General features: G+C 39.3%; 1 protein-coding gene across 1 annotated transcript; it reads right to left on the bottom strand.

The window, feature by feature from the left end:
- Positions 1–4,026: 4,026 nt before the first annotated feature.
- LOC145433824 (GTP cyclohydrolase 1-like) lies at positions 4,027–12,486 on the bottom strand. The gene is made up of 6 exons (XM_080311081.1): positions 12,347–12,486; positions 10,614–10,778; positions 6,755–6,864; positions 6,637–6,692; positions 4,969–5,085; positions 4,027–4,480 (listed from the first exon to the last, which is right to left on the bottom strand). Exons 1-6 carry the CDS (start codon positions 12,366–12,368, stop codon positions 4,348–4,350), a joined length of 603 nt encoding a protein of 200 aa, XP_080167207.1. The 5' UTR covers positions 12,369–12,486; the 3' UTR covers positions 4,027–4,347.
- Between the last annotated feature and the right edge of the window lie 1,407 nt (positions 12,487–13,893).

The following is a 13,893-nucleotide window of genomic DNA, read 5'->3' as shown; positions in this document are numbered from 1 at the left end:
CGAAATCAGCACCGAAGTGACGCTCCGACGGGAGCTGACCGAAAGTTGACCTTTTTTATTAGTCAACCGACTACGAAGTGGTACAAATTTAACACATTTTCAGGATTTTCCATCGGTATTCTGTGTTTGAAAATTTTGAAAAAGTGTTCTCCTATCCCGATTCAAAAATATGGTAACCATACTGTAACGCTACCTTCTGGAGTGTCAGATTACACATCAATAACATCACATTATAATTCGATATACGTGATACAGTTCGACTTATTTATTGGAAATAAGAGTCGCATAAATCTGTTCATGAACATATGTATACTTTTTATTGATTTACGAACTAGTTGTGAGCCCCATTCGAGCTTGCCTCCGTCTCCTCAATTAGAGAGTTTGGGTTGCGGCATTTACGATCCTGATATCATTTTGCTAAGTTAACCCAGTATATATTTCACATCCCCAATTCACTCACCAAATTATACTTTTGTAGGAATACCTACACCAAATTACATGTTTGCCCTTTTCGTCTCTCTTAGTATGTCGATTAACCAATTTCATTCTTGGCGTTTCCAAATTTGTTGCTACAGAAGTAATTAATCTTTGAGTATTCATAACCAAGTATTACTATTTTCACTATCCAGATAATGCGCGACCACTTTACGACTGGAAAAAATCACCATAACTACAACCATTTACGTTGGGATGTCAGTTCTTTATTTACGGCATAACATGTAGGTCTTGTTACTTCATCATTCAATGTTTAGGTATCCTCAGATCGTGATTCAGTCCTACGCGAACCCATCCACGCAATACAATTTTTTGCATTGAAACAAAGTTTGCATAATATGCATATGAAAAAATGATATCAGTGCTTAGAGCCCGCTAGTACGTGACATAAGCCACGCATGACATGCACGTAGCGAATAAATACAAATTTCCTATTCTGGTACTATATGTTTGATGATGCCGGCTTAATCCTGGCCACTTAATCCTGAGAATTAGGAAAATGAATTGTGTATAGTTTTCGAACAATTCAGGAAATAGTTATGTGTTAATTCATAAACATATCATATTACTTTCGCTTTGATATTAGCTTCAGGGAAAGGTGCCGGTTGTAACTTACTCATGGCCGGTATATTTTCGAAATGATTTATATTCGTTTTGGGCAATCGGGGCAATATTAAGACGAATAGCATAAGCTGCCTACATCGGTCGACACCGTTACGATTTATTGGCGGAATACGCACGTATATGAAAAGTCGAACCCGCTTGCGTCTGCGCAGATGAGTAATAGGCCTAATTCGAATTTTATCTATATATAAAGTGTATACAAAAAGGAAATAAAATTCCATGCGAAAACCAAGTACATATTACAATAATTATTGTATCATTGGATGCTTTACCAAAACTACAGCAAAATCCGCGTTTTTTGATGGATTATACGATCTAATGTGAACCATTGGGGTTTAAAGTGAAGGAGTACTTCGGGTATGTGTAATACGTAGGCCTACTCTACATCGTCATTTTGAGTTGCCATCGGCATTATTGAGCCTAAGTAGAAAAATTTTGCACAGGATTGTTCAAGCTTTCATCAATTTTCTTTTTCAATGTCACAGTATGACAAGTAGCCTATAAAGTTACACGCAATACATATGTGCAGACGACATTTCTTTTGAAATGACTTCGGCAATTTCGTGATATTCAATACACATGCTAATTCATCTGTATGAGTTAGTAGTTCAGAGTCCAGAGTTCAGTACAAGTTAGACACTATAGGGATGGTGTGAACGTAAGGTTAACGTTCGCGCTCTGTGATGTGAACCTCTGAAATTTAACGGTTTATGTTCACAAATGAACCTTGGGAAGTTCAGCACTATGCATCTTTTTTATATATTACAATTTTGCATGCCATTATAACATATTTGGTTGAAGTTCTTTGCACTTCAACGTCAGTCTATGCATACCGTTGGTGGCATAAAAATCAACACTAAGCGAGCATGTACCTTGCCAATCTCGAAAACTTTACTTGCTTTGTTACAAAAGGTTGCTCGAAATATTCAGCTTTCCGTTTGTGAATATTTAGTGACTCTCTGCCGTGAGCTTGACCCGCAATTACACAACATCAAGAACGAAATACAACCTACAGGTGGTCAGCGAATGATGCTTATTCAACCAATAAATATATTTATATATATATATCTAATTGATACAAAGAATACATCGTTGTCTTACGTGACAAATCTAGCATACTGGATCTTGATTTGATACGTTTATTGTATCATAAAAACCAATTCCTTGCTATTGGGGTGTTGACTACTGTATAACTTGGTTAAATTGGTCATAGACGTCGAATGCATAGTCCGGCCTGGCCTAGACGGTTAAGGCGTAAGCGATCGTTCGCAAGTCCTCGTCGAACTTCTAGACTGCGACAGAAGATATTGATTTTATGGGATTATTATAGCATTTGATTGCTGCAGTTGATACATTTGGTGACTTTGAAAAAGTCAGCATGTAGCCTACTTCAGCATTGTGGCATAATGTGGCCTTAGTCGACGCTGGGAATTAATATATAACTTCACTGAAATGTAAGGATGAAATTAACAAGATAACGTCACAGAACCTTTCAAAAAAGTTCGCGTTCACTTGAACCTGAACCTTCCACGGGTTCACACCATCGCTATTAGACTCTTCCGACCGGTTGCTATAGTTTGCCGTTTGTGGGATTCTCGTGGGATTCATGATGTTTTTTCGACTGCAATGGACATTCAAACCAGGCCGATATTCTTTATTATGCCGACTTGTTGCATTGACCCACTATACTAGGATCAGATGGCGAGAGGGAGCCTAGTTAAACCTCTAACACTTGGGGTAGGATTCTGGAGTAAGCCTCTGCAGGACTTGAACATGGTAACTATTCGTGGCGAAGCTGTGGACCAGGGACGGCCAACCGTGGCACGCGGGCCAAATGTGGCCGGCGAGAAGATTTTGAGTGGCCCGCTAGATAATTCTCGAAATCAGATGAAATATCAAATAATAAATTACCCGGATCATCTATTGTGAACTTGCTAGGCCAATTGAAGATTTGAATCACCAGACCGCAGAATTTGAAATATTGATGACAAAATTATTAGTGCCCACGCATTGGCGTATACGCCAGTAGCCAGCCACATTTTCCGTAAATCTTCGTATATGACCATAAAGTAAAATATTTCGTGGACCATTTATTTGACTTGACATTTTTCGCAGCACTTCTCGCGATTTATTGTCATTCAGTTTGTGGCTTTTAGTGCCCCCCTGAAAATTAAAAATACGCAGTATTTACTGAATTGAGTCAGACTATATTCGCAATTATGGGAGAACGTGTCGTCAAACATGAGACTTCGCGTCCGTACTTGCAGAAAGATGGTCGGCGATGAAACTTTTGCACAAATTGAAGGACGGATATTCGCCGAAATCTTCGATATTTATAAGTCCAAGCGCCGAATAATCCTATCCTTGACAAATGATCATAGCGGTATGCAGATGCGATATATGCAAGTGACAATAGTATTGGCCGAACTCATTCGGTGACTTAGAAAAATTTTTGCGCTTTGCGCGGTTAGGTTGTTAGTTCACTACGCACACTCAGTTTTCATGACATTATTATTCTTAAGAGAAAAACACATTGGAAAAAGTGGCGCTTATCGCAACTAGAGGCTTTTTGCGCCACGGACAGAAACAAGATGAACGCTACAGAACGTTCGTACAGAACGTTCATGACATAATTGTATTCGATTCTGATTCGTAGTAATGTTAGTCTTGTTTTCATCGTTACCTACTCCGGTTTACCGGTAACTGACAATATTCATCTTATCTGTAAGATAGGACTTTTGAAGAATGATTGTTTCTTGCCGTTTTGTTTTTCATTGATCGATGATGGGCCGACAATATCTATTAAATAATTTAGTGGGCCATGAGCCAAACAAGGTTGATTACACCTGGCCTGTACACTGTCCTGACTTGACTGAGCTAGCATAATAGCCTATAGCACGAAATGAATTCTTAGAGGTCTCGTACGAAATTTATAACTTGCGATTCCAACACACAGAGCTCAATACATGCAGACAGCTTGACATAAACATTCGTATCGGAGAAGATGCTTTGATGTAGCATGTTATAAACAACCATGACAATTTATCTCGCTGAATAATTGTATGGCCTATTCGTTTCGACGCAATTTTGTAGAGAACTTACAATTCTCCTTGAAATATAGAGAAATGCAATTCTAACAGTATCACGTAAAAGAAAACAATAAAAGCAATGTCGCCCGTGGTCGTTTGGTATTAGCCATCCGGATTTTGTTACCATGAAAATTTTATGCTATTTTGAAATTCCAACTAGAGCCAGGAACTCGTCGCGTTTTTTCGGGTCGTCTTTGAATGCTCCCAGCATGCAAGTGGTAGAGGTGCTAGACATCGTTTGCTGAACGCCACGCATCACCATGCACATATGTCTGAACAAAACAATGGGTATCACCTGGTTTTACGGAAGGTTTTCGGTTGCATTCGATCAACTTTCTATCGCTAACATGCATCAACTGATGTGAAAAAAAACACTGCCGAAATAGTGTTTGGATCAACTTTAGATTGTAAATCAATCAAGTTTTTATTTCCATAAATAGTTACTCGATTTCAAAGATTTTTTTCGTGAATTGAGCAAATTGTAAGTTTATAGCTGGGAATTGTAAACTTTCAAGTTCACAATTGGATATTGGTATATGCCTATACTTTAGAAATGGGTATTTGAATCACGACGTAATTGGTGCTGGTGGAATAACCAGCCTGAGGTGAAATAGTCTAAAATTATTTGGGGCCCAAGTGTCACGAGATCAACTCTAGCCGTAGTATGACAGTCGTAGCAAAACATCTTATTAGCTCTGAGGTGACTGTAGGCAATGATCGTAAAAGTTTAATAATTGGATAGAATGTCAAGCTCATTTACTGCGCCTCAATGACTACTCCCACGCCAGTAGCGCCGATTGCTTCTTCTACGGCTGATGCAATTTGACGAGTGAGTCTCTCCTGGACTTGAAATCTTCTTCCGAACATATCAACTATTCTGGAATTTAAATTTTAATTATGAGAACAAATCACCGAACAGTTTATTCGACACTCCACGATTGCTATTAAAGCTCAATCCATGGGCGGGTAAGATCAAAGTCTTTTATCGTGAAACTGGTATCCAAGGTAGGGATGGTGTGAACCTCTGAAAAGTTCAGGTTCGTGTGAACTCGAACCTTTTTTTGAAGATTCTGTGTGAACGCGAACGTGAACTTTATGACGTCACGTGACGTCATATTGCTAGTTCCAACCCTGCATTTCAGTGAAGTGACATATTAATGTACAACACGAAACCTGGCGGCGATTCGGGCCACATTATGCCCCAATGCTGAAGTACATACCGGCTTTTAAAATATCGCCAAATATATAAACTGGAGCAAACGAATGATATGATAATCCCATGAAATCAATATCTTCCGTCGATTTGCGAGAAATTTCGACGAGGACTGGCAAGGGACTATAAGCAGACGCCTTACCGGTCTAGGTCAGACCGAAATATGTATTCGGCGTCTGAGTATTGCTACGTTGATATTGAACAGAGTGTTAAAAGTAGGGATGGTTTGAACCTCTGAAACGTTCAGGTTCGTGTAAACGCGAACCTTTTTAAAAGGTTCTGTGTGAACGTGAACGTGAACCCCATGACGTCACGTGACGTCATATTGCTAATTTCAACCCTACATTTCAGTGAAGTGATAGCCTATAATAATGCCAATCACATGGACTTGTTTTCTATGATACAATAAATATGTCAAATCAAGATGGACTCCGCACGTCTGCTAAATTTTTTACATCAGGCAACGATGTATTAATTTTATTAATTTCATTGATTGGTTGAATAAGCATCATTCGCTGACTGCAACGTATTTCGTTCTTGATATTGTGTGATTGCGAGTCAAGCACACAGCAGAGAGTCACTAAATATTCACAAACGGAAAACTGAATATTTCGAGCCAACTTTTGTAACAAAGTAGGTAAAATTTATGATATTGTTAAGATGCGTGCTCGTTTAATGTTGATTTTTTTATGCTGCCAGTGCGACGCATGGAGCGGCCCGCAGTTGAAATGAAATAAATCTCAACCAAAGATGTTATAATGGCGTGGAAATTGTAATATATAAAAAAGGTTCACAGTGCAGAGCCTACCAAGGTTCGTTTGTGAACGTGAACCTCTAAATTCCTGAGATTCACACACAGAACGCGAACGTGAACCTCACGTTGACACCATCCAATGTGCGTCTCTATCATGCGAGCCACTCGATGATGCAGACGAAAATAAACGAACTTTCCACTCAAATCTCACTCCACATAAATCAGCACTCAAGTAACCGATCGGCGGGACTTTCGGGAGTTGTGCCAGAAAGACGACCTTTTTCAAGGTCAACCAACGGAAAATTTCATGTAAAGTTGGTATTTACGGAGTCGAGTCGAAAAGATTACTTCTTATTTTTAGTCAACGCCACTAAATTCAAACTCAGTAGATCATGACTTAAAATAATTTAAACTAGATCTACCTGCTGATATCACACGGCATATATCGTAGTTAAACCTACCTGGCTAATTTGCTGAGCCCCAACACTTTTTTGTCCGGAAGGTATCCTATGGCTACCTGAGAAGCAGCTCATTGAAAAAAATGACAATGGGCTTTTTTTCAGTAATGGCAGTATTTACCTTACCCATGAAGGGTACAAGATGGTGTTCACACATCGAGAATACTTCTATATCCTTCACAACAACGATTTCATCGTGGTCTTCCTCAAAAACCGCATCGTTTATGATGTCTGAAAAAATCAGTCACTGGTAATAGAACATTCACCTCAATACATTTCTTCACGTTCTTTGAAGCTGTTCGATTGACTCTCGTCGGGAAGAATTGCCAATAAAAGGGTGAATACAAATTGTAAAATTGACGCGGAGCAGTACGATATAAATCATTACGACGTAATATTATGTTATCAGCTGTTAAAGCCGGCTTTGCACAGGAACAATGATACAAGTGAAGCAATGGTATTTGATACGTCAACACGAAGCATTCTGAAATTTCCAAGTTATTAAGGGATTCGTTTTGCCGGCCTAAATTTGGTTTAAGGCGCTAGGCTACCCCTCGAAATATAAAATTAGTCATTCGCTCTTAACCTTCAAACTTAGGAAGCAATCTTATTACAATTTGGACTCGTGATGCTTGGGCAGACATATCAACTTTTGTAAAAATTCTGTGGAAAATTATCGACGTTTTTTTACTGTCATTGAACTTTATGATTTTTGAAAATAATTTTTCGCAAATCGTTTCATGGAAATATTTTCAGAGTTTTTCCGCGACACTCTTTGTGGATTTAACTCATTTCAAAGAACCAGGTCAAACGTTTTTTTTCATCTGAGCAAGAAGAATCCAGATAAAAAAAATTTCAGGAGAGATTTGAAAAATTGCTGATTTTTTACTTTGACCAACCCACAGGGGTTGACCCCTCACTTACACTCAAAAGGAACCTTATAGTCCGGTTCAGCATCCCAAGATATATTGACCCTTAAATTTTAAAGTTTCTCGGATAATTGCATCTGCCTCAAAAAGGATTCATGCCTTTCAAGGTATGAAACATCAAAATTTCGAGAAAAAGTCATTTCAATTTCGTAACATATAAAAGTCACACTATGTCTTCTAAACCGTGAATTTGAACACAGTTTGTGCGCACCAATACGCCACAGTAGAACATGTTTTCCTGTTCCTTTCCAGTTTTCGACTTTCTTGGACCTTGGATGAACTTTGCTAACAACTCAAGAATCGGACAGGTTGTCAACATTATGCCACGGGACAGATGTCAGCAGATGAAATAATTCCCTACATTTCAATGATAATATAATTTTTATATCAATAGATGATCCGATACTGGGTAAGGTTTTAAAATTCAGTAAGTACCGGAAAATGATCATCTACTTCCCAATTTTCAAAATTTGAACGGACACGAATTCAACCACATCCATTTATGCCACAGACCTTATAGTTAGTGCGGATCGAATAATAGATGGACATAGGTGCGATAGTCGCATGTTACGTCGCACGCGAGCATTACGGTCGAATAAAGCCTAAAAATGCAATCTAAATTTGACGAACCCAGACACGGACGGGGCTCATGCACTTCCGGTCTCAAAAGCGATTTTCTCCGTAGGACTATAGTGAGTTTGGTTCCAATTACATATTCCGAAAAATCTTATCAGACATGGAAGAAAAAATTTGCAAATCTTGAAATTTTAGTAGATTCTTGACTAATACAAGCTACAACTATGTTCGTGACAAAAAAAACTCCGAATTAGGATCACTGTTCGTTTGTTAAGGTTTTATCAATACCAAATCACTCAAAATAACAAATTCATCATGAGACTAGCTTCTTCGGAAGGAAATGCCATGTTGACAATTTGACAACGTGTATTCCGATAAAGTTACCTAAAATTGCTGACCTGAGAAGGGTTGATAAAGATTGCCCCCAATACATTTAGATGCCGAGTGACGAGTTGAAAAATGTAGAACCAGCCAGTGCTTTAGTTAGAATAGTTCAAACCGAATGTTGTAATAGATGTGAAGAAATACATATTTCGATCAACATTCTATTACAAGTAATTTGACAGTTCTGTACCACGAAGCATTTATTATTGTCAGCAACATTTGATTGGATACCAATACGATTATGCGAAGACGGATGCCAATAAAGTTACGCGAAGACGGAACTGCAGCAAACAGAGGCGTTTCGGACTGTTACTAATGCTGCGCACAATGATTCGAGTATTCGAACGGAACAAGTATCTATATTTTTGATTCGAGCCGAGTACAGTGACAGATTGTTCATTCGAAAACTGAAATCATATGCTCCTGGCATTGAAAGGTAGCCTAATTTATCAACGATAATTGGAATTTTGATATTATTTTGCCCTGTGGAAGTCTGTACACCCGGATTAATCGCATCGCAACATACGTAGCATGCATTGCAAAGCCGGGCTGTAACCAATACACTTGGTTCCAAGTCACAAGTCAATCTAACTTTTTTTTGTTTTGACTCGAGTCAAGTCGATTGATTCTCAATTCACGCCTTAGTCAAGTCCGAATCCATGTCAGTGAGTAGAGGGTCGTGTTGTAGTGTTGTGGTTAGGGTCTGAGTGCGAGTCATTGTGTTCACTGTTCAGTTTTGAACTCATCCGGTTCAACCCATTTTTCAGCCGTGAACTAATATATCACCGCCGTTTTCAACCAATCACGACGGATACTGAAATCGTATGAGCCGCGAACTAAAATTTCCTGTTTTCCAACCAATCACAACGGATACCGAAATCGTGTGAGGTCAGGTGTGAACTAATATGATGCCGCCGTTTTTCAACCAATCACGACGGATACTGAAATCGTGTAAGGTGTGAACTAATATATTACGACGAATACTCACATGTTTTATAATAGATAGCTAACCTATACGGATAGATTCGCAACAGCTATCGTCACGCTTGCTTGCTCAGCAATCTGAACGTTACATAATTTCATATCCCATAGCTTCAGACCCGAGCGCTCAAATTAGATATAGTTGATTTCATTTGAAAGCTACCGTGGCGATGATTCTGAAAGTATACATTAAAATTTCAATAGGGCAATGGAATTACCCCGAAGTAGCCTTCAAAATCTGAAAATCAGCATTGTTCCAAACAATCGCAGCGACGCAGCACAATGGCCCTATAACGCGTGGTTCGGAACAATGCCGAATTTCATACTTTTGGGTGTATTTCGAAGGCGTTCCATTGCCCTGATTAGATTTTAATGCATATTTTCGGAATCAGCGCGACAGTAGCTTTCAAATCAGAGCAACGTTATTCCAAACTGAAACGCAACATGTTTTCTACATAACATGTTACGTTTCAGTTTTGAACTTGATTAATTGGAAAACACGTCGCGTTTTCGGTTTTAAACTTGTTTATTTCAAAAACACGTCGGCGTTTTCCGTCGTTTAACGTATTATTGGAAAAAACATGCAAAAAACACGTTAAATACACGGTTTATTTTTTACAGTGTACATTGAAATTGGTGTGGTCGAAAAATTACCAAATCATCTTTGCTGTGTTGTGGAGTTGGCATTATCTTCTTTGTATAGGTACAGGTGGGAACTTTGCCCATCATTAAGACTACTGGGACGTCATGATGAGAGATACTCGAATATTCGCCTCGTAGCATAATACCCCATTAAAAATCGAATGATTCCGGTATGCAGCTCGATTTTGCCTAGCCCTAGTTATTACCACTGGAATAAATACTCACCGACGGGTATGGTTGGATAATTCCATCTCACTATATGAACATCTACCTGTCATCATTGAGTGACTTCGCTAGAAACGAAATTATGCTAATACCAGACCATCATTAGGAGAATTGTTTTCTATGCCTATACGCAGGCCACCATCCTACAACGCGGCAAGAGAAGATAAACTTCATGTCATAGTTAAAGCAGCGGGTTAACGCTCCTAAGGTCGCACCACTCTAATATTATCTATGTGCCTATACCTTCCAAAGATTGTTGATAGCCTTTCGTCAAGTACAGCATAGCTTTGGCAGCGCGATAGGGCGTTTTCACTACGCCTTGTCTTGTGGGATCCTCTCCAACTCGCTCCAGTACCACCCGGTAGGCATTTTCCAACGCAACAAGCCCCTTTCGTCTGGTGTCCTTCACTAAAGAATGGAAGGATTGTGAAATATTAACACTAACTATAACGTTTGGAGTAAACATGGAAATATTCGATTAGAAATATTGTTGTGTCCTGTTGTGTTTACTAAAAAGGGTCATTTTCTCAAATCGACTCCCGGAAGACCCGCTCTAAGTTCATTTATCGTACATGCCGTCACTGACGTCGAAATCATATTTCGCGGTATTTATAGCGTTTTTCAGTTCGTCCTGTCGTTCTGGCTGTCACAGCTATAGAGGAAGACGAATTACCAAAAACAAGGACAACTGAGCGTTTTCGGAGGACATTTTCGATTTCTTGAAAAAAGAGGACGTATGGTAACCCTACAGTGCGTATCCCACCGTGCATTTCAACTTCCTGCATTGTTTCGCATACAGTAAATATAAGCGTCGAATGAAATATTCAATAAGACCCTAAAATGTCCAAAGAAACAGACATAGGCCCTTCTTCAACATATATACTAATTGTACATATACCAACGATGGTGGTCACGTAATATCGACGGACGCAACTATTGCCATCATCGGAGAAGTGCTATGTATACTGTATAACCATAACTAACCATCCAATTTAGTCACTGATTAAGCATAAACCGCAATCGAGTCTCAAAAGTTTTTTTAGTAACCTCGCTGTTGTCATATAATTCTACTGGGAAAGAGCGCCAATTACCAAGATGCGACCAATTTTAAGTTTGGAATAATTTGACATACAGTGAATAAAGGGGTACTACGGTATGAATGTTATGTGATCTTAAGTTGGAATTGAAAGTGCGAAAAACATTTCGGCAGCAGTCATTTTCTCAAGAAAGCCACCGTATTCGAATTGCTTCCTAAACATGTTCGCGAGTGTTACCGTTACACTATGTGTATATTTGTGGTATGGAAGTAACACGTTGTTGCTGGTTAACCTCTTGCAAAAGTTTCACCACGCATATCTGCACTATTGCAATTTCTCGGCGCGGGGTCAAAGCAGAGAAAGGATTTTAGATAGCTGGCAATCGACGTTATGAGGGAACTTGGTCTTACAAACTACCGAGGTTCATTTACGCTGTGTATACGTATTTACAATTATGTAGTTCTGCCAACCCTTCCTGTAGCGTCCTTAGAACTGTTTTTCCTTGATCATGCATATGCCATCAAAATGTCATATCAGCTCCCCACGTGGCATATGTCCAACAACATGTCAAGTTACTCGATTGGTACGTTTTCAAGTACCGATTTGCCAATTCTATATCAAGTGGTTTCTGTCTACTGCGGTGAGCCAACATATAGTTAGGTCTAATTCTATTTATATTTGAGTATAATGCCGAATCCAAATTCAAATATCTCTTCCTACATTAAGTAATCCACCTGATATACCTTTAGAAGTCTTATGGACTAGTTGTTTCTGTACTAAGGTAACGGTTCTCAACCTCATAGGTCCCATTAATTATGGCCCGCTACTTCTTGCAATAATGAAAGATGTCCTCTTGCTATCCGGATATTGATGCGCCGGTAATATAATCTCTAAGGACAACCCCAGCGCTGCAACAGATTTACCTTCTCACTTCCTTACCTGTTTCATATTCTCCGTTCATGTTCTTTCGTCTAGCTTGGGTCCGGCGATCAATCCGTTTTGTACTCTGACGAATGACGCGCACCGCAACACACAGATGAAAAGTGAAGTGTTAGTGCAAGACTAAATGCTGCATGGGGTCAAGATTCATGATAATATTATATCCAACTTCACTGCGAGCACCACGGTACAAGAGACTAAGATATGATATTGCGAGATGACTTTACATGATACCAAATCATATTACAGTTAGCAGTGCCAACTACAACATCGTTTTGAGCTCTGAGTGAAGTTATTTTGCGATTGGCGAGCTGCAAGCTGCATTTGCGTTCTCGTGGATTTACTGCGGCTAGCATCCTAGAATTAGTGATGTTACAGCCACGTTTCCAAATCGAGAATGAAGAATAACTGCGCAAAATAGCGTCAGCTTCATTGCTGTTGACATGACCGTAAAAAATTGTTTCATGAGAATCGTTTAAATGTAATTGTACGAAGAAAACGACATATTACTGCATTGGCTGCCACAAATGCACACATGTATAATAGCACCACTTACGGGAAGACAGCTGTTATGATCAGCGCGGCTATCCGTGTGGCAGACTTGTCTCTCGCGAAAGTTTACTTTTAGTCATATTTAGTAATTTATACCGCATACCAACTTCCGCATTAAGTTGTTTTGGAAACCGTTTGCATGCATGAGGAGAAGTACTATGCAGTTCGGTTGGATGATGCAATACTATTCTGTTGACGATGCTATCGTGGTATCTGTAATGCGACCTGCAGTCAAACATTTATTCAGGCGCTTTACAGCTTCAGATTATCGGGTCGCAGAAATACGTCACTGAAGTCACTTTAATAATTGTTCTCCATTTATTCCATGACACTGATGGGGGTGTTTTTCAAGGGGCTGTAGGTAACGATCTTGCTTCTGCACTTTCTACTGGTGACCGTCATCATAAATGTTAAAACTGCCTTCGGAAATTAACGAATCCATCGTGACCCTGCCAAATTCGCCTGATGTGCCCTACTCACATCCTCTGAACAAAAACATCAATAAATTTTTAAATCGCGATTCTGCACCTAAACTAGTTTTTAATGCGACTGATAATTGCTCTAACTAAGCAATGTACTAATTGTAAGAACAATAAATAAGATATACTCTAGAAATACGATCGAAAGGTATTGATGTATATTTACGCATGTTATCAAAACTAACAATTGGTATTTGTTAATGTTATGTTTATTCTTTATGCCAGGCTTTAAAAATATTCAGAATGCGCCATTGTGCCCTTGTATCAAATGTGCCGCACCGTCACCTACCTACTGCAGTACTTGAAAATAGTGTCCGACATTGGTTTCTCCGAATAGCATCGTAGGGGACCTTCGGATTGCATTGGTGTAAGGGTGTATAACGAACGCTTACCGTCCTATGATATACAAAGGTATTTCGAGTCCAACCCATTCCGTGGTGGGACACGTGTAAACATAAAGTTTTAGCCGACATATGGTGGGGCAAAGTGCTACGCTAAAAAGAACGTCAGCGATAA

This window comes from Botryllus schlosseri, chromosome 2, assembly GCF_051294905.1.
Source record: "Botryllus schlosseri isolate E-star chromosome 2, Bs_hap1, whole genome shotgun sequence".
In the NCBI taxonomy this organism is placed as follows: domain Eukaryota; kingdom Metazoa; phylum Chordata; class Ascidiacea; order Stolidobranchia; family Styelidae; genus Botryllus; species Botryllus schlosseri.
This window is presented reverse-complemented; position numbering and strand designations above follow the sequence as displayed.

What these genes read in the sequence shown, in the direction of transcription:
- LOC145433824 (XM_080311081.1), bottom strand. Translation starts at nt 12,368, where the DNA reads ATGAACGGAGAATATGAAACAG. An exon ending in TTGTACCCTTCATGGGTAAG is followed by an intron (nt 6,693 to 6,754) that starts GTAAATACTGCC and finishes GCTGCTTCTCAG; the next exon opens with GTAGCCATAGGATACCTTCC. An exon ending in GGAGTAGTCATTGAGGCGCA is followed by an intron (nt 4,481 to 4,968) that starts GTAAATGAGCTT and finishes TGTTTTGTTCAG; the next exon opens with ACATATGTGCATGGTGATGC.